The sequence below is a fragment of the Staurois parvus genome, unplaced genomic scaffold (genome assembly GCF_062004578.1).
Source record: "Staurois parvus isolate SC_StPar_1 unplaced genomic scaffold, SC_StPar_1.0 ptg000172l, whole genome shotgun sequence".
Taxonomy (NCBI): Eukaryota; Metazoa; Chordata; class Amphibia; order Anura; family Ranidae; genus Staurois; species Staurois parvus.
In genome coordinates, this window is record NW_028317968.1 from 7077906 (window position 1) to 7104314 (window position 26409).

General features: G+C 39.8%; 1 protein-coding gene across 8 annotated transcripts in view; it reads left to right on the plus strand.

Annotated features, from left to right (window-relative positions):
- The window catches only part of BCAS3 (BCAS3 microtubule associated cell migration factor), a 1369778-nt gene that overhangs the window by 470614 nt on the left and 872755 nt on the right, over positions 1-26409 (plus strand). For 4 of the 8 annotated variants that reach the window (XM_089676635.1, XM_089676630.1, XM_089676633.1 and 1 more), the window contains exon 16: positions 27-56. The exons of the other annotated variants lie outside the window; for them this stretch is intronic. In XM_089676635.1, coding sequence (XP_089532761.1) covers positions 27-56 — 30 coding nt within the window. The remainder of the gene's footprint in view (positions 1-26; positions 57-26409) is intronic. 8 annotated transcript variants of the gene reach the window in all.

A 26409-nucleotide genomic window follows, 5' to 3' on the forward strand; every position in this document is an offset into this window, starting at 1 on the left:
CCCCCTATGTCCATGTTTTGCTGCAGCTTGCCTGCCCGTATTCGCTAAAGGAACAGGTAACTTCTTGTTCCGGATAAAACATTGTCCAATGCATGACTCCCCATTTCCTCTGTATTGCATCACAGATGTCTGAGTGCAAGTGAAATGAAGTACTACATGGTGAACGTTCTGTTAATTGGTCTGCTCATTTGAATCTGTGTCAGATCTAATTACTGTATACTGTAGTTGTCACCTGCAAAACACCAGACTGAGAGACCCAGGGGTTGTGGGATATGTAGCTTCATCACAAGAAGTGCCGGCTCTCAAATTACTGGCATGCTGCATGCCTCATATTGAACACAAAAAGAAAATGTTGACACAGAAATGTTTAGATTTACTCTACAATAGGCTGTGCATATATTGCAACAAACTGAACCCTCTCTCAAATGTGTCTAGAGGTAACATTTTCTGCAAGAGTTAAAATGGTTGTAAACCTTAAACATTAAAAATGAACAAATCACATCACTCTATAGTGTGTACTAACCTGAATCTAAAGCACTGAATGTGATTTCCATCTGATCTCTTATCCCTCTGCTATCTTCAAGATTCAATGAAAAGACTTTAAAGCTTGGTATACACAAGGAGGTGTTTGTTTTGTTCAACCAGCTGGATGCTGGGATCTCTTCCGTTGTGCTATTGTCAGAATATATAAATCAGTTCTGCAGCCATTGGCTGCAGCAGTTGATCAAATGCTGGTTTTCCATTTTCCAGCTGTTTGACTGAAGTCAGTGTAATGATCTGATTCTTTTGAACAGACAGTGGTACACACAATAAAATTTGGCCGGTTTCTGCTCAACCAGACCATTTTCAGTCCATGCTCACCAGCCTTAAGCTGACACAACAGCCTCCAGGGAGAAGCCCCCGCTTCCAGCACACAGCAGCTAACCAATAGCCTCAGCTCTGTATGTTTTTTTTGTCAATGTGAAGAGTGGGATGTGTCCATTCTAGAGCTGAGAAAAATCCTTTGAACTGTGTTTTTAGAAGGCTATACGGAAGATATGGCTGCAGATAGACAGGTCATGTAGGAAGAGTTGTTTCACCTCTGTGTATCACGTGAGGCTAGTTACTTCACTGGGTATCTGTAAGGGTTTACAACCACTTTAAGGCTGAGTTTCTACAGAAGTACCATACTTTATTAAATGTGTCTGGGCAATTTGTATTAATATACAATATATGATTTTTTTCATATGGAATTATTTGGTTAACCAAGGAGATTGGTGTAATGTAAAGTTGCAAGAAAAAGTATGTGAACCCCTTGGGATTACGTGGAGTTTTGCATGAATTGGGCATAAAATGTGCTCTGAACGTCGTCTAAGTCACAACAATAGAAGAACTCAGTCTTCTGAGCATAATACTACACAAACATTAGATGTTGCCATGGTTTAATTGCACATAACATGTAAACAGTCACAGTGCAGGGAGGAAAAAGTATGTGAACCTTTGGACTTAATAATTGGTTGACCCTCCTTTGGCAGCAATAACCTCAACCAAACATTTCCTGTAGTTGCAGATCAGACCTGCACAATGATCTGGAGTAATTTTGGACCACTCCTCTTCACAAAACTGTTTCAGTGTAGCAATATTCTTGGGATGTCTGGTGTGAATCGCTCTCTTAAGGTCATGCCACAGCATTTCAATCGGGTTGAGGTCATGACTCTGACTGGGCCACTCCAGAAGGCGTATTCTGTGCTGTTGCAGCCATTGTTTTGTTGAATTACTTGTACGCTTTGGGTCATTGTCCTGTTGCATCACCCATCCTCTGCGGAGCTTCAGTTGGCGGACAGATGGTCGTACGTTTTCCTGCAAAATGTCTTGATAAACTCTGGAATTCATTTTTCCATCAATGACAACAATCTGTCCAGGCCCTGAGGCAGCAAAGCAGCCCCAAACCATGATGCTCCCTCCGCCATGTTTTACAGTGGGGATGAGGTTTTGAATTTGGTGTGCTCTGCCTTTTTTTCTCCACACATAGTGTTGTGTGTTCTTCCCAAACAACTCAATCTTGGTTTCATCTGTCCACAGTATATTTTGCCAGTAGTGCTGTGGAACATCCAGGTGCTCTTTTGCAAACTTCAAACGTGCTGCAATATTCTTTTTGGACAGCAATGGCTTCCTCCGTGGTGTCCTCCCATGTACTCCATTCTTGTTTAATGTTTTCCTTATTGTAGATGTGTCAACAAAAATGTTAGCATGTGCCAGAGATTTCTGTAGGTCTTTAGCTGACACTCTGGGATTCTTCTTTACCTCATGCAGCATTCTGCGCTGTGCTCTTGCAGTCATTTTTACAGTTCGACCATGCCTAGGGAGAGTAGCAACAGGGTTAAACTTTCTCCATTTGTAACCCTTTCCAGCTTCATGCAAGTCAACAAATCTTGATCGTAGCTCTTCTGAGAGCTCTTTTCTGCGAGGCATGGTTCACATCAGACAGTGTTTCTTGAAACCAGTAAACCCAAAACAGGTGTGTGTTTTTTAAGGGCAGTACAGCTGTCAGCAACACATCCAATATCATCACACTGATTGGAGTCAAGGTTGGCTCACTCCTGGCTCCAATTAGCTCTGGGAGAAGTCATTAAGCTAGGACCTCACATACTTTTTCCTCCCTGCACTGTGAATTTTTACATGTTATGTGCAATTAAACCATGGCAACATCTAATGTTTGTGTAGTATTATGTTCAGCAGACTGTGTTCTTCTATTGTTGTGACTTAGATGACGTTCAGAGCACATTTTATGCCCAATTCATGCAAAACTCCACGTAATCCCAAGGGGTTCACATACGTTTTCTTGCAACTGTAGAAGGGGGGTCAAATGCATCCACCTCAAAGCAATTGCCTTATGGGACATGAAAAGAGTTTACCTCAAATGTACCTTTAGATAGTGGGGCCATCATTTCTCATCTAGAATACCAAACAGTTAAATGAACAAAATCCAAAGTACAGGACATGACCATAGCAAGTATACAAAGTCCACTCGAGGTTGGTGACCTTGCAGACCGTTTGTATAGGATAGCCAACCCATTTTGTACAGATAGGTCAGTGTTAGGCTGATCATACATTGTACAATTCTCCTTTAGATTCAAACCTAAACTCTCTCAATTTGTATGCAATCAGGCAGGCTCTTGCACTACATAGTTGAAGGTAAATCTACAGGAAGTTGAATAAGAAAATTGTACAATGTATGGCCATCCTAAGATATGTTTAGTGAATAATCTACAGTTTATTATTAACAGCTGGAGATACTGACAAGTGGGAGCTCCAAATATCGTCCCAGTCTTCAGCTGTCAAAGATGGCATTAGTGTTTGCCACCCACCAGTGGAAATTTGGCAAGTGTAGTGTGGAACACTTGAGAGTACAAGGTGAATATCAGCCCTTTAGGCCCCTGAGCTTTTATAGTCCCACTCAGGGGGTACTGGGATATTTGAATGTCTAAGGCCCTAAAATTTAGTACTTAAGGAAAAAATCCCCAAGAAGAGTGAAGTACCCTGGAGTTGAGCAAGTTTCAGAGCTGCACTTAGGCTTTAACAGACTGGAACAATGGGAAACATTGGTGTTCAGGGCCTTTATAGGGATGATGGTGATGATTATCGGCAAATATTTAGAGCAGGATACTGCAGATAAAGGACTGTTAGGAATAGTAAAAAAGGAAGCACCCATGTGACCACTGAGTTTTGTCAAGTAATCTTCAAGGCTGAAGGCTGGTGTACATGAACTGAAAATCATCTGGTTCAGCAGAAACCGGCCTAATTTTACTCTGTGTGTACCACTGTCTGTTCGACTTCAGTCGAACAGCCCTGTTGGAAAGACAACAGTGGTCTCTATGGTGTGTATTGCAGTGGGAAGTGAATCTTCAGCATCACCTGCATGCAGTATGAGATCATCTGCATACAGGCCAATGTGTTTTAGTCCCTGCTTTAAGCCAACATAGTTATCTGGGTGTCGCAAACAGATGGATAAGCTTTCAAAGGCAATTGAATAAAGGAGGGGGGAATAAGGGTAAACCTTGAAAAACTTAATGGGCGCCCCAGTGCAGCGGAACAGAAGGCAAGAGTAGGTCATGGGTACATATACTGGATTCCAAAATATGGCCAATAAGTTGAGACATTGTGTTCTACAGATGTTAATTACTAATAGTAATCTTTGCTTAGTTTTGTTATCATGTTTTTCTCGTGCACACTATGGCTCCTTTCAGAGGGGGCAGACCCATCAGCGGATCCACATGCTCATCGGGGGATCTCTCCGCTGATCCCTGCTGAGCAAATGGATGACAGGTCTATGTCCGCTCCACTGATAAAGAGCAGACACAGCTCGCTGTTTTCTATGGGGCCGTCGGATGGAAACGGACCGACTGTGCATTTCCATCCGACTGTATTCTGATCCATAATAATATTAGTAAATCACTCTAAACAAAAAGTCCCGTATCAGCACACTTCACCCCTACCCTTAGAGGTGTATAAAACATACAAATAATATGCTCAGTGATAATAATAAATAATGACCCTTATCCCCAATTAGTGCATATAAATCAAAAAAGTCCTCAATCCAATAGCCCAAAAATTTATGAAAACCAATGTCCCTTAAAAATCAAAATTATGTCCAAAAATTGTCCACAAAGTGATAAACTCTTCAAAGTCTTGTAAAAGCTTGGTTTACCTCAAACAAAACAGAAATAGAAACCACATAGTGCATTATCCTTAGTATATATACATCATATAACTCAACCAGTGATACTTCACCAAAGTGAAACAAAAAGTGTAAACAGCAAACGTGTACCAATACACTATATATAGTGAAAAGCCGTGTAGGTGAATCACTCTTTAAAGTGCTTAGAACACACAAATAAATCACGTCTACTGCAGTAAGGAGTGAATACCCTTACCAATATGTATAACACTTTAGGCCTTAGATAATAATCCCCAAGTTGACTGTGTGGTGGGACGAATGATATTCGGCCAGTATCCTCACTTCCACCTCATACTCCAATGTGGATCCATCCACACTAGTTACTCAGACCAGTTTCATCATAACCACCATCCCGATATCGATATATGTATACAAAAAGATATATATAGTATAATACCGCCACACACTCGGATCACAAATTTTAATGGTGCTGCTTACAATATAAAATTTTTCTTATCGCATGTTTGAAAGTATGAAAACCTTAATGCCGTCCGTCTAGGAGAGTTCAAACCGCTACAAACAGTCTCTCTTCCACTCTCCAAGATGGCCGCCGCTCAACTTCCGGTTCCTCGTTTGCGTCTGACGTCACTTCCCCCTGACGCGTTTCGTCATTGGACGTAATCATAAAGGGTCTTTATGATTACGTCCAATGACGAAACGCGTCAGAGGGAAGTGACGTCAGACGCAAACGAGGAACCGGACGTTGAGCGGCGGCCATCTTGGAGAGTGGAAGAGAGACTGTTTGTAGCGGTTTGGACTCTCCTAGACGGACGGCATTAAGGTTTTCATACTTTCAAACATGCGATAAGAAAGATTTTATATTGTAAGCAGCACCATTAAAATTTGTGATCCGAGTGTGTGGCGGTATTATACTATATATATCTTTTTGTATACATATATCGATATCGGGATGGTGGTTATGATGAAACTGGTCTGAGTAACTAGTGTGGATGGATCCACATTGGAGTATGAGGTGGAAGTGAGGATACTGGCCGAATATCATTCGTCCCACCACACAGTCAACTTGGGGATTATTATCTAAGGCCTAAAGTGTTATACATATTGGTAAGGGTATTCACTCCTTACTGCAGTAGACGTGATTTATTTGTGTGTTCTAAGCACTTTAAAGAGTGATTCACCTACACGGCTTTTCACTATATATAGTGTATTGGTACACGTTTGCTGTTTACACTTTTTGTTTCACTTTGGTGAAGTATCACTGGTTGAGTTATATGATGTATATATACTAAGGATAATGCACTATGTGGTTTCTATTTCTGTTTTGTTTGAGGTAAACCAAGCTTTTACAAGACTTTGAAGAGTTTATCACTTTGTGGACAATTTTTGGACATAATTTTGATTTTTAAGGGACATTGGTTTTCATAAATTTTTGGGCTATTGGATTGAGGACTTTTTTGATTTATATGCACTAATTGGGGATAAGGGTCATTATTTATTATTATCACTGAGCATATTATTTGTGTATTCTGATCCAGGGGACGAACTGAGAATGGATCCACATCCATCTGTTGGGGATCAGATGCCCCAACAGACATATGCTGGCAGGTGTCAGCAGTCACATGTCCGCTGACACCCACTGCTCCATAGAGAGCTATGGATGGTCCATTCTGGTCTGACCAGCAGTGTGAATGGGGCCTTGGATTATTATACAGTACCTTTGTATTTAGACCACACTTTATACCTATTCCTTTCTACGTCAGTGCTACCCACAAGCACATTGCGTTTCCATGACCTTTACACAACTTTCTGTGTTACATTCACAATGTTTTTCATGACACTGACCATGTTGTACTCTTCCTGCAGTGTCTGTGTTTGGTTCATTAAAATCATCAATAAGAGCTGATCATGTAAAACAATTAGTGATTTAAGTGCGGTTCACACTGATGCGGTGCAGGATTCTCAGCGATTGCTGTGCGTTTCGCAAAATGCAGTGCACTTGGCTGACTTGTGTGAAAACCAATGGCATCTGATTCCAGTGCGGGAAAAAAAAAAGTACCTTTCATGTGGGTGTGGTGCGATTAGAGCCACACAAAATGAATGACTCAAATTGCACTGAAAAGAATCACGTGATTTGAACAGAAATGCGGTGCGATTCCTGTCCGAATCGCATATGGTTTTCCGCTACACAGTAGTGTGAACCGGGACTAAAACACAAAATGTCAAACATGTTTCATCCAAATGGACTTCCTCAGTTGCACTAGTTATGTAACTGTTTTACACAATTGGCTATTATTAATATTATTGTTACAGGTATTTATATAGCACCGTCATGTTACACAGCACTTTACATATGTACACTATATTGCCAAAAGTATTGAGACACCCTTCCAAATCATTGGATTCAGGTGTTCCAATCACCTTCGTGTTCACTGGTGTATAAAATCAAGCACGTAGCCATGCAGACTGCGTCTGCAAACATTTGTGAAAGAGTGGGTCGCTCTCAGGAGCTCAGTGACTTCAAGCGTGCCACCGTGATAGGTTGCCACCTGTGCAATAAGTCCATGGAATATCCTTCCTACTAAATATTACACGGTCAACTGTTAGTGGTATAACAAACTGGAAGAAACTGGGAACAACAGCAACTCAGCCACAAAGTGGTAGGCCACATAAAATGACAGAGCAGGGTCAGCGCATGCTGAAGCGCACAGAAGTGCACTGCGCAGAAGTCGCCAACTGTCTGCAGAGTCAAAAGCTAAAGACTTCCAAACTTTGTGTGCCCTTCAGGTAAGCACAACAGTGCATAGAGAACTTCATGGCATGGGTTTCCATGGCCGAGCAGCTGCATCCATGCCTTACATCACCAAGTGCAATGCAAAGCGTCGGATGCAGTGGTGTAAAGCACACAGACACTGGACTCTAGAGTGGTGGAGATGTGTTCCCTGGAGTGACCAATCACGGTTCTCTGTCTGTCAATCCGATGGACATGTCTGGGTTGGCGGTTGCCAGGAGAACGGTACTTGCCCGACTGCATTGTGCCAAGTGTAAAGTTTGATGGAGGGAGGATTATGGTGTGGGGTTTTTTTTTCAGGGGTTAGGCTTGGCCCATTCATTCAAGTGATGGGAACTCGTAAGGCGTCAGCATACCAAGACATTTTGGACAATTTCATGCTACCAAGCGGCCAAGCCCAACCTATGGAAAACAACCCCACACCATAATCCCCCCTCCACTAAACTTTACACTTGGCACATTGCAGTCAGGCAAATACCGTTCTCCTGGCAACCACCAAACCCAGAAACATCCATCGGATTGCCAGACAGAAGCATGTTTGGTCACTCCAGAGAACATGTCTCCACTGCTCTAGAGTCCAGTGGCGGCTTGCTTCACACCACTGCATCCCACGCTTATTGCACAGGTGGCAAACATTTCACACATGTTTGTAGAAGCAGTCTACATGCCTAGGTGCTTGATTTTATACACCTGTGGCCATGGAGGTGATTTGAAGACCTGAATCCAATGATTTGGAGCGGTGTCCCAATACTTTTGGCAATATAGTGTAGATTGTAGCTAGTGTCCAATTTCAAATGTTGTGGGTTAATGCATTAATTGCTTGTATTTTATACAATTACTTAATTTTAAAATGTTATCTTGTTCTGTAATTGGGAGTAATTTTGTATTAGAAGCTTATAATTTTGCTAGATTAAAAGTCACCTACATATCTTAACACTATTATTGACCTTTACTAACTCTTTATTAACAATGCTGTGAAAGGTCAGATCTTTTCTATGGATCTGTTAAGCTCTAGGGACAAGAGCACACTGCATGCAGCTAGACAGAATGCAGAATACATGTGTATTTATTTAGTAACCTTTTTTGCTTTTGTCAGTAGTTCATATAACAAATATGAAATTTAATGCGGGATGCAGTATGCCTGAAACAGACGTTGTCTGTAAACAATTAGCACAACAGATGTGGTCATTGTACTGTGTCTGACATCACAGAGAGGCCAGGACGGAAGTACCAGAGTGCACCTTTTATCCCATTTACTCTGGTCTTTGTCAGGGGATGTTACAGCATATTATTGCTGTTACAGAATTCCTAAATGTTTTTGAAGTCTTAAGTAGATTTTGCATTAAATATGTACTAAACGACCTGTAACTATTTCACTTTGATTAATCTGGAAAAAAAGCATTTTTTTTCTGTAAATAAATCTTTAGAAAACCCTGTAATTTAAGAACAAGCATTAATTGTGAGCACTGTGGACTGGGACTCAACGGTACATAAGAATTGCAGGTTTCAATACATACCCCTGTTGCCCCCTTAAAAGCTGTGGAATATTGGCAATTATAAAAGATTTGACAGTATTTTCTGCTTTACAGGGCTATACAAGTTTCACATGAAGTTGTTTTAAAATGGCGCACATTATTGAGAACAACATTATGATAATATGATAACAGTATGGTATGTTCCTTGTGTCTAGTTAGTCTATATTAGGTTTTAAGCTGAGCTCTGTTAATTTAGTACTGAGTTTTATCTGGTTATATTTTGGTGTGTTTTTGTAGTCTTCAGAAAAGCGATCTTAAAGTTTGACCATCAATACCAAACTGGTCACGGCACCACCACCACCATGTTGTCCTACATCAGGCAGTGCTGATGCTACAGATGCAGACAATAGTAGGGTTTTGTTCCAGTTATAGTCATTCCCATAATTTGCCAATGATAGAAGAGTTAATTTCTACACTGTACACACCTATACTCCAGCCCACACTCCAGCCTATAGACTGTAGGAAGAGGGCTTGTAGGAACTTTAGTTTTGTAGGTTGTGCCTTCGTTTATAAGAAGAAACTTTAGGCATTTTGCTGCTCCCTTGCTCAAGTTCATACTCCCAGATGTGCTTAGTTGAATGCCATGGTAAGATTACAGGTTCCAAGAATGAGGTTATCTCAATATCAATAGAGATAGAATATATATTTGGCAATGTGAAGATAGGGACGAAGCTTTACATGTCAAGTGGTTTCCCCGGAGATCCTCCATAATTCGGAGAAATATGTCTTAAGATGGAATAACATTTAATTGTTCGGGGTTTTTATGCACCACACCTTCTAACCACTGTGAGTTTGACATTGAACACGTTGCTCTCTGCTCCCAGCAGCTCCTCTCTATCACCACCCAAACTCCAGATGCTGGAGGCAAGCCAAGTCATCCATGCTCACAGACTGGATTCAGGAAGAAAGGGAAACTGCACACCAGATAAATCACTGACATCCACATTTATAGTATAAGACATCCACAAGCATGGCACTAACAGTCCTCACCCTAGCGCTATCTCATGCATTTCACCCATACTTGTGGCTCTTTTATACAATAAACATGGATGTCAGTGATTTAATTGGGGTACAACAGCTGTTTCTTTCTTCACAGACACTGCGAGCTTGAGTTTTTGACCTTGACCTAAAGAGATAACAATAGTTTTGGTGAGGAACAATAGATCTCCTATGTATCATAGGGATTTTAGCCCCATTGCTACATACCTTTGTTATAGAAATTTAAAAACACCATTTTTGTGGACATGTGAATTATTTCAGTTTTCAGTGCAGGAAGGATGCAGTCAATACAGAGATTGCGAAAGAAATGTATCAAACCAGCTTTGTCTGTTTACTTCAGTGATAATCTTGGGCTTATTTACGCCTATCTATGATAGGTATCATTCATATCATTAGTAGGATAAATATCTTTATCTTTAACCATGTGGCTGCAATGTCATTGGACTCAGGTGAAAATAGCTGTCATAATTCTTACAAATGGATCCTTATTCTGCTGTTTAGATTTTTGGACTGAGCCTATAGTGATAGATCACATGGCAAAGTCCATTATTTCAAATAGTGCCCATGCAAACCTGTGATGCATTTTTGGAAAATAATTTACATGTAAGTTTTTTTTTTTTTACACATAAACACATGCTGGGGTCCCACTAAAATCAAGATATCAGCTCCATACACAATGGTTATGGCTTCTTTTGGGGGTTAACCAAGCTAAGAGTTTTCTTATAATCAGGTATTTTTTATTAGGCATGTAAACTTTAGATATTACAAATGCAATAACCCCTTTCCTGTTTATCTCTCCCGTTTACTGCCTCTTCCCTTTTAGAACAATAAAGTTCAGTAAAACCATAAGCAGTTTTTACTGTGTTTTCCCAATATATCTTATGATGAGGTGGTCCTGAAGGTACAACCTGGGTGTGATAAAATGATTCAGAATATAAGGAGCATCTCAGTGAAGAGAACTATAATGTTTACAATCAAGAATGGGATTGATCTTCCCATACATGGAAATAAGAAATGGGAGCCAACCAGGTACATTACTTATATACACCAATTAAGGTACAATATAGTAAAAGAGAAGAGAAGTTTTTAATACTCTCTGTAGCCCCAATGGGGAGAGATTCCTGTTTTTTGCATATGCCCATTTCCCTAAACTCAAGTTTACAATAGCACTGCCGTATACACACGTACAGCAGCGCACAGCCATTCATGTTAGTGACAGGCTGTACTCTACACCTAGGCTGCCTGAGCAGAGGAAATATTTACACTGAATGGGTTCTGCCAGCCAGTGTGTAAGAGTCCTAAATGACGGGGAATTTCTCTTCAGAGAACAACTCCAAACCTGCAAAAAAATAAAATTTTAGCTATGTCTTAGGTTTAGGCTAATTATTCAGGGCAAATTTTCAGAGTTAGGTTATGTGGTAAGGGCTAAGTTCACTTTTGGGGAAAAAATAAATGCACTAATTTTTGCAGGAAAAAAGTAATTTAACAAAGCACTGCAATCATCTCACAGAGACATTCAGGCCATCTACGGAAATTAACACATCGACTGGAGTGTCTTCTGATGAGAAGGCTTGAAGAAAATCACCATGCAAGTTTACTGCAGTTAGCTAAAGAAGTAGAAAGGCAAACAGGGGTGATTGTTTCCCATGACACATTATGGTGTTCACTGCAGAGGAATTGCATGGTGTCGTCCACGAATGAGGCCTTTCCTAAAACCCATGCACAAAAAAGCCCAGCTAGAATTTGCCAGGGCCCATGCTGAAAAAGAAGACTAGTGGGACTCTGTACTCTGGAGTGATGAGACCAAGATAAATGTTTCTGGAGCTGATGGCTTCAAAACTGTATGGTGTCGTAAAGGTGAGGAGTACAAAGAAAAATGCATGGTGCCTACAGTGAAACATGATGGTGGCAATGTCCTTCTGTGGGGCTACATGAGTGCTTCTGGTGTTGAGGAGCTGAATTTCATTGATGGTATCATGAATTCACAGATATACTGCTCTGTATTGAATGAGAAGACTCTACCATCACTCTGTGCCCTTAGTTGTCATGCACTTTTCCACCATGACAGTGATCCAAAACACACATCTAAGGCCACTGTTGCATTTCTGTAGAAGAACAGGGTGAAAGTGATTCATTGGCCAAATATTTCTCTTGATCTGAACCCAATCGAACACCTATGGGGAATTCTGAAGAGACAAGTTGGGCATCACTCTCCATCCAGCATCCAGGCTCTGAAAGAGGTTGTTCTTGAAGAATGGAAAAAGATAGATGTTACAATATGTCACTAACTTGTTCATTCCATGTCTAGAAGACTTGGTGCTGTCCTTACAAATAATGGAGGACATGTAAAATACTAGATGTTGAAGCTTTTGTTGTGGGGTGTATTCATTTTTACATCAACTAATTTGAGTAAAACTAAAGATTTTGTAATCTAAGTTATAATATTAACCTTACTTTCATGTAATGAGCTAAACAAATGTTCTATAAAAGTCAGTTTTGTGAATACTTTTCAAAGGAGTGTACTCGTTTATGCTGAGCACTGTATTTCCTATTTGTTGGATGCATCTTTAAGAGACACCTATAGTCTCTTAAAGATATGAACTAAATATATCCTTTAAAGAATATGAAGGTGCGGGGAACTAAAGTATTTGAGCCATCCCCTAAGATGTGGTCTGAATTGAGGTTAAGGACCAAGTTAAAGTCAGCTGCAGTGAAATAGAAATCGTATATTTTATATATATATATATATATATATATATATATATATATATATATATATATATATAATGAAACTGTAGAGTGAAAGACCTCTTATGAGTCTATATAGTAGCTTCTCCAGCATCAAGAGTTCATTAGCTACACTTTTCACCTGCATGATATTCTTGCAATATTTTTTCTTTTAGTACTCTGCCTAGTATAAATTCAAATCTGTTTTAACGGAAGACTAAAGCTTATCATTTTCTTTTTTACCTATCCCTTAGTTATGTAAAATACTAGTTTGACCATTGGTGCTTAAAGCTCAGAATTGGTTCTCTTTGCTTTAATGTGTTCTTCAGTTGTATGACCTATGTTATCTAAACTTTGAATGTCTTGCAAAGGATAAACTATAGATTGTTTGTGGCTCTTGAAATCATCTGTTTGAGAAGGTACTTCAATGGTGCAATGAGTGCACTTTGTCGGAATGCAGGACAGTGCTATTTTAAGGCCATAGTGTGTCTAGCTGTTGAACATCCTGTCTTATATGTTTATTTTCTATTCAGCTGGCAGTTGCATGTGCCCTTTGTGTTATTTATGTCTACCAACTTTCTTATTTACAATATATACTTAACCAGCCCCGTTCTTGTTTATCTGTGCAATGTGACCTTTTTTTTATCAGGGTGGCTTGATGCTGGAGTAAGGATGTACCTAAATCCTGACAAAGCTTAGAGAGAAATAAAGGAAACTGTTAGCCTTCTCTTGTTAAGGAGACGTTTCCTTTGCTTCTGCATGGCAAGGGATGACTTTGTTTGGGTTATAATATCTTGTAATCCACCCAGGGGTGTATGTTTGTCATTCACCACTGTGCCCAGAGCATGTTGTTGGCAATTTCAAAGCAAAGACAGTGACCTTTCAAACGCTCTTACTATCGTTGAATTGTAGTGAATTTCCGTGCTTCTCCTTTCACACCCACTGCTTGTTGAATCAGTCCAGATGAAAAAAAAATAACAAAAATAGCTTTTCCATAAGGACGTTTTAATTTTGTTGATAAGCCGATCAGAAGGAAATGGCTGACATTTGAAGCGTAGCCCAGACTTCTCTGATTCAATGTTTGTGTAGTTAATAAATATATGTAAGTAAAAAGCTTGTTTCTTTAGATGAACACCATAAAGTAAAGGGTAGGTAGTTTTAGAAGTGTACTGTTTATATTTTTATAAAGGCTAATTTTACACAGGTGATGGATGCAAAAGGACATCTAGCACCTGTGTTTCGCAGACATGTCCAGTTTGTATTAACAACACTTCCCCTATTCCTTGGAAGGTAGGGAATCAACTAGAGGGAACCACTGAAGTAAATATGATAGCATGTCTGCAGCATAAAGAAATAGTAAGAAACACACCTCTAAAGGAAACCAAGTTTGTTTACCCACCTTGTTAGTTACCCATCTACTTTGGCTGAAAAAGTCCACTAAATGTGTTGACATTTTAAGGTGGGTTTGTTGAGTAAGTTTAGCTAGGGTTCATAATGTGACAAATTCTAATGCTCATCAAATTTTTAATCACCATAGTAAAACTAAAGTAAATCTAAGGTATTGCTGAGCACTTTGGTTAAGTGTAAGTAGCTTAACGGTGAGCCACCATAAGATATTACTATTAGAGCAAAAACACTTTACTGACACATTTTTAGAACATGTACACTTTTATGTTTCAAAAGCAATTGTACTCCCCTTAAAGTAGCTTAGAATCTTGTGCCTCTGCCACAGTCACAACCACATACAGTATGTACGTTAATTGACCTACCACTACTTTTTTGGGACGAGGAAATCCACATACTGAAACTAAAACAATACTGACTCCAAGTCTGGCTTATGAATCAAAGCAACCTTTAAAACAGAGTGCTTGTGGAATAAAAAAGAAGGGAAAAGCATTAGATGTAGTGGCTGCATTAGGTTACTTGTTCTAGGTTTTTTTCTTTCTGTTTTCACCTGGTGATCTGGCCAGTAACACACCTCCTTTATTATAGTGCCCCCACTCTGGATGAATGAGCAGAAGGGGCACATTTGGAAAGCAGCCTTGTCAGTCTGGTGGGAGGGAAGTGTTAGATGTATTAGTAGATTTAGATTCACTAACACATTTACTAACACTTTATAAGCAGTTACAGCAAAGTTTTTTTTCCAATTGGGATAAAGGTTTTACATAAATAAAGCTGCTTATTGTAAGCACGCCTATTAGTGTTAAATGGTTTGTCTCATTCCTGTAACTGCTACATCTGCAGGAGAGCTTGTTCTTTTGAAACACAGTGAATTTACTGGCCAGATCACCAGGTGAAAATAAATGAAAGAAAGCCTAAAAAAGAAAACCAATGATGCTACTACATCTAAGAATTTGTAAGCTGCAATATAATAATTGTTTGCTTTTGGTTTTAATACCACTTTAAAAAACTCAAATATTTAAATGAGTGCTAGATTAGTATCCTGAGGGGCATCCCCAAAATTGGTGGATCATCATATGGTGGAACATCAGAAATAAGATAAAAAAATATTCAACATCAAGGAGCTATTGAATAAATGAGCATAATAGACAATAAGTTCAAGACCAAAGGCTCGCCTCCCTGGAAAGCATTTGCTCAGGTAGTATCCAGTGACTCCGCCCTATGATAGTAAGTGAAATTAAGGACATGGCACAGGTACCTGCAGGTACCTTCAAAATAAGCAAACTTATGATGTTTGCAACCTCACACTCAGGTTTTATTTATTTACTTATTTCAGGTACTTATATAGCGCCATCAATTTATGCAGCGCTTTTACATATATATTGTACATTCACATCAGTCCCTAACCCTTAAGGGGTGTACAATGTAAGGTCCCTAACTCACATTCATACATACACATACTAGGGCCAATTTAGACAGGAGCCAATTAACCTGTCAATTAACCTACCAGCATGTCTTTGGAGTGTGGCAGGAAACCGGAGGAAACCCACACAGGCACAGGGAGAACATGCAAACTCCAGGCAGGTGGTGCCATGGTTGGGATTTGAACCGGCGATCCTAGTACTGCCAAGCAGAAGTGCTAACCACTTAGCCACTGTGCTGCCCTAGGGTTTGTACATCCTTATAGACAAGGCAGCCATATTAAACAGGAATCTGGCAGACCCAACATGGGGGTATCCACCTAAGTCTTCTGTTGGCTGTCTTCACTCAGCTGGTCCACACTCTGAAGGGATCTTGACTTTAATGAGGGGATCCACCCAGATGCCTGACTGGCAGCTGGCTTAGCTTCTCTGCATGCTGCTGAGAGCCTAAGCTCAGATACAGGAACTGAGCTAACAGCGGTCTTTGGTTGCTCAGTTCTCGGTTTCAGAGGTGGAAGGAAACAGATACAACATTAGACCAATGCTTCATCCACCTAGGTGAGTATGATTTTTTTTTTTTAATCCCACACTTCTCTTAAAAAAAAAGACTGTATAAGCAGTATAACCTCTCCTTCTCTCATTATGTCTAAATTGCTTGTTGGTGTCCTAGGAGATGGACACATTTTCTTCTCAGAGAAGCAAACATATTTCTTTTTAAGCTTATATACTTTTATTGAGACATTTTTACTATCGATATTCTTAAGATGCTGCAGAGCTAAAAGAGCTCTCTCCTTAGCATAGCCACAGAGGCTGTACCTAAACCCCACTGTGAGAAAGGCATGGGGCCAGGCTGTAATGTGACCTGTGGGTACTGGGCTATGATTGTGGCACTCTGGGGATTAATTTAATAAACCTGGAGAGTGCAAAATCTGATGCAGTTGTGCATAGTAGCCAATCAACTTCTATCGTCAGCTTGTTCAATTAAGCTTTGACAAAAAAAAGTGGAAGCTGATTGGTTTCTATGCAGAGCTGCAGCAGATTTTGCACTCTCCAGTTTTAGTAAATCAACCCCTGTGTGTTTCAAGCAAGTTAGCTGCAGAGTGCTATACAGATACAGGGACATGATACACCCTTTTGGTATAATCCTGTCCCAGGAGAACGCATCAGGAGTATGTATGCTGGAAAGATGCAATTTATTTGGTTTGCACATGTTGTGTACTGCCTGGGCACGTTCCAGCAATTGTATGGTCTAGGCCACCACTCCGTACTTGTCCCTGCTTATGAAGCCTGGTTCAATTTTTGTGTCCCCGCTATTCCATCTACCTACTTACATGATCAGCCTGTCCAAGACAGGTTACAAATGAATGCTGGTGCATCTTGGGATCTCTATGCTATAGCTAACCTCTTCCCCACTTAGGGCATAATAGTTGATTGACCCCCAGTTTAATAGCCTACAGGCAGCCAACTGTCCCCTATCTCCATGGCTCTTCCATCCTGAGGCCAGAGCCCTCTCACAGTGGCACTTCTGCCCTCAGACCTGAGCCCTCTCGCCACAACTATTTTGCCCCCATACTGGATAATAATAATAGAAAATGTTCCTCCTTGTGTAAAAAAACAAACATACAAGTGTAGTAGTGGCACATGCATTAAAGGGGCTCACTTCTGCTGATGCTTTCTGTCCAAGGCCAGCAGACTACTACCTGAATATGCTCCCTCTTACTTCACCCCTATTAGTTACCCATCGTGTTTCAAAGGTACAGATTCCTTCTTCATTAGGGGAGAGAGGGCAGTGCTGGTGGAAGGGCTGTACATTGAACAAGTGGAAAGAGGTCCACTGTGAGACTGAAAGTGAGGTTTAAAACCTAAACAAGCAGGATGTGCGAGCAGGAGAGAAAGTTGTGTTGAGACCAGTTTGCTTTATGAGTGTGAGTTTGGTATCTACTGTCTACTAATACTTTTGAAACAGTGTGGGCTTACAAGGAGCTGGATTGTAGGAATATACAGTAAGTAGTAAGGGCTCTGGAAGAATCAACTTTAAGTCTTCATTAGGAGTACCTTCTTTATAACACCCTATATAGGGAGCATGTAATCCCTTGAAGATCCAAAGTGTTTGCAGGGACTTTAGTGTATGTGAATGTTATATGTGAATGTTATATGAACACTCTTGCAATATTGTATAATGTGCAATGAAAGAGAATCATTTTACTTTATTTACTGCTTGGGGTTCAGGAAACACTGGTGTTTAAAGGTTTTAATGATGTGTTGTATTCACAAAAGTGATGCGAATGAGCATCACTTTTGCGAATACCAAGTGATGCGAATGCGATGCAGCTTTTAAAGTCGATCAAGGACATGGGGACACAATTTGATTCAATGCATGTAAGCTATAGTTAGCCAAACCCTATTTAGTACTGTCCCTTTTTTCTCTTTTTTTTCCCCTCCCCCAATACATCTTTCTAAAACTACTCTCTTTCGCCTCCCCCTGCCATCCCTCATACCACCCAGCATCTCCCCCCATGTTTTCTGTTATTTTTTATTTCACCCATTACACCCTGTTTAAGAGTATTTGGCCTTGACCTGCGCAGGACAGTCCCCCCCCCCCCTTTTTTTCTTTCCCTTTTTTCTTTCCCATTCTTCCTGAGCTGGTCACCATGGGTGCCTCTTTGCTAAATCCCCAGCCCCCCACTACTACCTAACAACTGCCAAAATCCAACTAGTTTCACTTTGCTTCCCTGGAGATGCACTTCCATGTGGCAAAAGCTTCCACCTTCAAGAACATGAGTTTCCCCCACAACTACCACAGCATGTCCCCATATTCTAAAACTTAAGGAGTCACAATCCTTAAAGGTAGATTGGTAGATTTGCAATTTGAGAATATATAATCCAACAGAGCAGGTTGCTTTTTTTCCTTATAGGAAAATAGATAGCTAGAGGGTCAGCTTGTCAACATGTACTCTCCCAATATTCATCAGCTATAGTTCCTGGAACCAGTGCTGGATACACTGGACAAATTTACTGATAGGGTAAAAATCATGGGTTACGACCTAAATGTGGCCATGGACCCTTTATTTCCAGAAGAGCCACCCACTTTTTGTTTATCTACCTCAAGAGAATTAAGCACAGGCTATCCACGGACAGACTGCTTGATGTCTGATGTACCCAGTACCCTGACTGTAAAGAGTACACATTCTACTTCTCTTCCCGCCCCCCTTATTCAATAATCAATTTTTTCATGCAGCAGCACAATCTTTACAGGGTGTTTGCTTCCACTATAGGTAACATCATGCATGCAGACCATGCACCAATATCTTTCTCACTATACTTTGGAGAAACAATCTCCCAATAGGTGACAATGAAAACTCAGTGATTCAATTCTCAATCAACCCTTGATCAAAAAATCCATTGTGATCCACCTGAGGGACATTTTCAACAATAACTCTGAAACAGATTCCCTCCCTATGAACTAGCCATCTGTGTGGATGATTTTCAGTTTTCCCTCACATCCCTATAAACCTCCATACTGAATCTAATACAAGAATTCAAAACTAATGGAGCTCTGTCCAATATCAAAATCAGTATTTCAAAATCAGCAGGGTATCCCCTCTTCATGAATGCTACTGCCAGACTCATCCACCTTGCCATCTGTTCAGTGTTCGCCACCCCTCTCTGCCAATTCCTCCACTGGCTTCCCATTGCCCAACAAATAAAATTCAGAAAATTTACAATAACATACAAAGCCATTTACAACTCTGTTCCAAGCTACATCACCAATCTTGTCTCAAAATATTACCCAAACTTTCCTTTCCGCTCCTTCCAAGACCTCCTGCTCTTTAACTTCCTTGTCTCCTCCACCTATGCTCATCTACAGGACTTCCCCAGAGCCTCTTCATCCTCTGGAACTCCCTACCCCAGTCTGTCTGGTTCTGTCCTACTCTGTCCACTTTTAGGCAATCCCTGAAAATTCATCTCTTCAGGGAAGCCTGTCCTGCCTTCAGCTAATACCGAATCTTTAATTTCTCCCGTCAGTTCATCCCCCGCACTTTTTACCTTAGGTTCCACCTGCCCCTCCCTATTAGATTTTAAGCTTCCAGGAGCAGGGCCATCCTAACCCTCTTGTTTTGAATTTGTATTGTTGCTGTATTATATTCCTTTATATTTTAAAGCTCTGCGCAAGCTGTTAGTGCTATATAAATCCTGCATTATAATAATATTAGCAAATCGCCAGATATGAATATGTCTGCTGAGCATCTTGTAAACTTTTACCCATCCTTCACTCAACTATTTCGATGTCTCATATATCTCAGAATTCTTCTGACCCAGTGTCTCTTAATGAACCATTAAGAAAATAGGATTTTTGGCTTTTTAATAAAACTTTTTATTGGAGTTCATTAAGAGACATGGGTCCTTATCCACTTGTGATATCTCCTACCACTGCTTTTGAATGAAACTGAAGCCTGGTGGGAGTGGTTATACTGTCTGACTAAGTATTTTATATGCCAGAGTCCAATTCCCCTGTGAGCAGCAATATAGTTATCAAAATTCTTCTGACCTTTTCCCCCAAGGAAAGTCAAGTAAGTAAAAAAAAAAAATCCTATTTTTAAAATGTTTTGTCTGGGTGACCATACATATCTTGCCTTCTAAATAATACACCTCAACTGAGCATCACATGTTGTAATTAGGCAAGGATCAGACTATGTAAAACAGCTGTAGAGACTAATAGTGAACACTTCTTACAAATGGGAAAAAAGAATGACCTTTCATCACATGTGTACAACATTGTCACCAGAACAGAATGTGAGAGAGGAAAAACATTGCCCGAACCGCTCTTTATTTTTTACAATTCAGAAAAAGCTTATGCTAGAAATACACTTAAAAAAAGTAAGGGATTTCCTTTTTTAAAAAAATCATACTAACCTAGGTGGTTGCAGCATCGGTTCCCCTGACGGCTCTAAGTGTGGGAACTCAGCAATCACATGACTGCTGATCGCTGAGTTCTCACTGCCGCTCAGAGCAGAGACCAGTGACTGTCTGTCACTGCTGTCTGCTGCTCCCCCCCCCGGTTCACAACCCAGCACTTCAGTGACCAGGAAGGGGGGGAGTGGCTGGCTCAGGTCCTCAGCGGATCACTGAGAGGCTGAGTCAAGTGCCACTCCAGACTCTGGGGTGGGGGGGGAGTGGATCCCAACTTTAAAGTTGGGATTTTTTCCCAACCTGGATTGGCTCAGTGATGTCAGCTGACAGCGGTCTGAAGCCCGCTGTCAGATGAAAACGGGTAACAGGAGTGCAGAACGAACTGTACTTCTCCTTTAAGGGTTTATTTATAAATGTTTTCACACATGATTCACACAACTTTCACACTTTTTTTTATTGGATTAAGTTAGAAGAAAAAGTGTGAATCATGGGTAAAAGTTCTGTAAAAACATTTAACAATAGACCCGTTAAAGTTATTATCCAAGTTTCTGTTTAGCATCTGCAGTGTTTCTTGCCTGTTGCTCCTTAATTTGCTCCACTTGAATCTCTAGTCTTCTTGTGTATTGACTCATAGCTTTGCAGAATAAAGTCTGAGCCTGCTGAATTTGAAGGGAAGGTGAGTATGCATGTATTTATTTTAATTTAACTTTTTCAGTTATTTTTGTGGAAATAAGTGCTTTTTCCAGTGAAACGACAGATGGGTGATAAGAAATGATTTTATGAGAAAAGTTGATTGTTGACCTCTTAGAAGAGCCAATGTACTTTTTAAGTGCCATTTGAGTGCTTTCCCTTAAGGCAGTTCTAATAACAGCAGGGGCTTTTTGCTAGCAAGAGGTTCATTATTATCTAGACAAAGTGGACAGAATTGTACAATGACATACCATAATTTAAACAGTCCTTCATTTAGTGGCTAGTATGTACTAGCTGCTGTAGGGTTTCAGGGACATGGTTTATAATTTTTTTATTTATTCTTATTTTTCAATGGTAATTAATTTATAGACTAATGTTTCATCTGCATAATTAAAAAAAACACTTAAATACAGTTTCCTTCCACTGGGGAGATTTCTAGGTACAGGCTGTGTGGAATGAAGTGGTGCACCCTACTAATATATGAAGTGTGCTTTAGAGTGTGACACTTACACAATTACACAATAAGAACTCATTAAATGTGTTTGTATAGTTAGTTTTTTTGTTGCTTAACTTATTTTTTTCCACTATTAGAAAGGATGATTTAGGTTCACATCTACAGCAACAGACCCCACTGGCAATGATATGGTTTTGTAAGAAAGTTAAAGCAGAGCTGGATCAGCTTTGCCCTTCTCCAAAATGGCCACTACTGCTTATTAAAAATCCCAGTAATGACAGAAAAATATTGTTGAGTTGCTTTCATACTCTGGTTGCATTGGAGTGCAGTGGATACAGGTGTACAAAACTACTTACAGCTTCCAAAACACGGTTTCATGTTAAATGCTGCTTGGACTTGTCTGTATGTACTATTTATACTAAGTTGAATTTGTATGGATTTCAGGACAGAGAGATACTTTTTCTTACCATGATCAAAGGGACCTGTGGTCTCCAGCTAGTGTACTACTTCTAGACATGTGAATCCATCAAGAAAATATTAAAACTGTGCTAAAGAGAGAATCCACGCAGCAAAAATAACCAGGGAATGCGATCAACAAAATATTGTAAGGCTATATTTAACTCAAATGCATGTTTACTCATTGAGAAAATTAGTTTACTACATTTGACTCTTTGTTTCCTCACATAACTTACATTTTTTAAGAAATGTGATGGGCACATGGGAAACATATCTTGATTCTATTAGTAAGAAACTCCAGGCAACCATCAGTGAAATGCTAAAGCATACAAGTGCATTATGGTAGATATCTCACAGTTTTCTAGCATATAGTGTCCCACCAGGACCTGCTATGGTTGGCTTACTAGTCTGCCCAACAGAGGGATGGAGTGCATGTGTGATGACATGTTTCTTCCCCTTTTTCCATAGAAGAGAGAATGAGTGGCAGTTAGTCATAGAGTCATTCTCTAGGAAAATAATTTTATATGATTGAAATGGCTTTTAACACATTCATTACCACAACTCCACACAGCCCAGTGGTCACAAGTCCCATTTGCCCCCTTTTACAGTCACACAGGCCAGCCTAGTGCTTAACAATAATATTCAGAGCACTACTCGTATTATTATAGGTGCTTCTATAGCGCTGTCAATTTACGCAGCTCAGAAAGGAAATATTCCACTTTGCTAACGCATTCTAAAAACATTGCAAATGTGCCATTTATGGAAAGTACGAGACAAGCAGCTAGGATTCATAATGTATATATTGGTTGAGGAGCTCTAGAAAAGACAAGGAGATGATGTAAATTTCCACCCCATCAATACTTAATAGTTACCAAACCACACAATGACAATATTAACTTTTACTACAGTATGGTGGGCATATAATTGCATTTAATTGCATTTAGAGGTGATTGGTTTCAGGCCTGATGAAAGATTATGGGGTTGATTTACTTAGACTGAATATTGCAAAATCTGGTGCAGCTCTGCATAAAAATCAATCAGCTTTCAGGTTTTTTTTGTTTTTTTTTGTCTAAGCTTAATTGAAGAAGTTGAACTTAGAAGTTGATTGGCTGCCATACACAACTTCACCAGATCTTGCACTCTCCAGTTCAACCCCCAAGTGTCATAGGTGCTGAAACCTATCTATGTCACTGTATATTTGGTGATCTCTGCTGAGTTATTGGTAATAGGAATTATACAGTATATAGTACAAATACTAAAAACCACTTGTCGATTGCACTAAGCCATAGCAACAATTATGTTGTCTCTGGAACTAATAATCATTAATAGGCTCCCATGCAAAACCTTTTAGCTGTGTCTGGTCTATAAAGCAACTGTTTTGAATGAATAGAAGGCCATGGGATCAAGTAACGATAGTTTGCATCTCTCCTTCAAGTGTTACTAAACCCAGGACCCTGCATTCACTAAATCTGGTCTCCCACAGTACACAGAACATGGAAATGCAATTATTTTAGTAAATATAAACTGTTAAATACCTTTTCTCATCAGCAGTATATAGCAGTTTCGTGACTTCTATCAGTGTCCAGCTGAGCACTGATTAAAGCTTGTAGGAGGAGTTCTCATTCTCCTCTGACTGTCCTATGAGGCTGAATGATCCCTGACCCTGTGTCTGGACAGTGCTAATTGGCCCTGTGCCAATCACATGCACCCTCCCCCTCAAAAAAAACCTCTCTGGCAAAACTGAGCATGTGCCGAGTGACTCCTAGGGTTCTGTACTATCAGCAGATGGAGGAAAGGGAGGATCAGAGAAGACAGGATCAAACAGCCTTTTTACACAATGCAGAGGATTAACCTCATAGGTTCCACAGTGAGTATAACAATCATGCTTTACTGCATATACAGACTGGTGTTACTGTTGTGGGTTTATTAACACTTTAAGTACTTTAATATAAGAATAAATACTTCCCCTCATGGTTATGTAATGCATATGTAAATATGTGATTATGTATTTAATTTAAAGAGCATATGTACTGTACAAATGCTGTCATTTTTATTCTATAAGACAGATTTTTCTCTGCTGGCATTTTTCCTTTACATTGTGGCATTTCCACAACAGCTCCTGGTGTTTGTTCACACGTTCACCTCTCCAATAGCCAGAGTTTTCATGAACACTTCAAAGGTTCTTATCAGAAATGAATGTCGTATCCTAATCTTCTCAGTTTAGTTCTTTGAAGTGTGCTAATGTCACTGAGTGAGAGGATTAACTGTTACACTAATTTGGGGATCATTTTTAGGTATAAAACTTCCATCAGCATGGGCATGCAGCATGCAAAACACTTTAAAGATGGAATGTGCAAACAACACAATACCACTAGAACTGCTTAATGAATACATGTTCAGGATTTTGCAAATATTAAGACCATTGAAAGATGTATTACATTGTACACAGGCATGAAAGTACGTGCTTATTTCTGCGCTAAAACATAGGACAATTGCAGATCAAAATGATAGGGGTCTGTTTGTAATTTTTTCCCACAAGATTGGCATAGATTTCACCCACGATTCTAACATAGTTTAATTGGAGTCAATTGAAAAAAGTGAATTCTGAGTAAAAGTTGTGTGGATTTTGTTTGAAATGATTTATAAATAGACTCCATGATGTATATCAATGTTTCTGTGAGGGTAGATCTAAGTTCCTAAATAGTGAATAATCAAGTGAGCGCTTCCTAGATAAAGATAGAAGTAAAAGCAGCTTGCATAAGGAAAAACCCCTAGATCCTTTAAAACATATATCAAAAATGCATTTTTGATATATAGATCTAAGTTCCTGTTTGACAAATTACAATGACCTGTTTAAAGATGGCATTTCTTGTTTCATGTTTTAAAGAGGAATTTGGTAGGAGACGTGGTTGATTTACTAAAGGCAAATATATTGTGCACTGCAAGTGCACTTGATGCAGAGCTTAGTAAATGTGGTAAAGCTTCACTTTGTAAAGAATACCCAATTGCACGCATAGAAAGTAAATAAACAACATTTTTATTTCAGATATTTATACAGTGATGTCAATTTACGCAGCGCTTTACATATATATATTGTACATTCACATCAGTCCCTCAAGGGGCGTACAATCTAAGGTCCCTAACTTACATTCATACATACACATACTAGGTCCAATTTAGACAGGAGCCAATTACCTACCAGCATGTCTTTGGAGTGTAGGAGGAAACCGGAGTACCCAGAGGAAACCCACGCAGGCACAAGGAGATAATGCAAACTCCAGGTAGGTGGTGCTGTGGTTGGGATACGAAACCAATGACCCTAGTACTTCCAAGCGGAAGTACTAACCATTTAGCCACTGTGCTGCCCATTTTTTGTTTGCACATGATTTGATGATAGAAATTAGCAGAGCACACCTCATTTCAGAGCTTCCCCTCAGATCTAGATTTGCAATGCAGAGTATATTTGCCTTTAGTAAACTGACCCTATAGGATTAGTTTTACATAGACTGAACTACACAAGTTTTATTTTCTTCCACCTACCTGATCTCCATTCCCGTCTTTCAGTTTCTACAGATTCTTGTGCATAGAGATTTGCTTTAGGCATTTGTAAATTTCGTACCCCTTTGCCTGCTGGTAGGAGGAACGCTCATTCCTGCATCTGGCTTTGGTGACTTCTATTCTCTCAGGCAGAGTGATTACCTACCCAGCATCAACACCATAGTTCTAGTGGTATCTTGTTTGTGCTGAAGACTGCACTGGACTAACTGGGTCAGTTACTGGTTGTAAGTGGGTGGTTGGGTGGGTAGGTAGATGTCCTTCCAGTCAGTTGTACCCAATGGTGGATATTGGCAGTAAACCCTCTTAGGGTTTGGGCTGCTGACTCTCTGGTACGACCTTGAGGTCGTTTCCACACGTATACTTGGAATAGTAGAAAAGAAGGAGCGCCTGTGAGTGACCTCTGAGGATAACCAACGTGGGAATTTTTCCCATTTAATAGCGTGCAGCAACAGCCCTGAAGAAGGGAAAGTCTTTTCTCCTGGAACATGTTGGCTTGATGTACTTGTTACTCTTAAAAAAGACCTCTTAATCTACCATCAAAAGCGCATACGTTTGGACTCCTTCTTTCTATTATTCATAGTTTTAGTGGTGGCAGGCAGTAATGGTGCAGGATGCAGTGCAAACATTCCTTTTAAGAAGCAAAGCATACTGTTCATGTTGATCAACTCATAAAATCACAATCTTACTGAAAATATTCAAGCAATATATGGCACAATGTAATATCATAATATGCAAAGTGAAAATTACACTGCCTCTTTTTGACAGAATTTAAGTTATAAGGAACTGTGAAA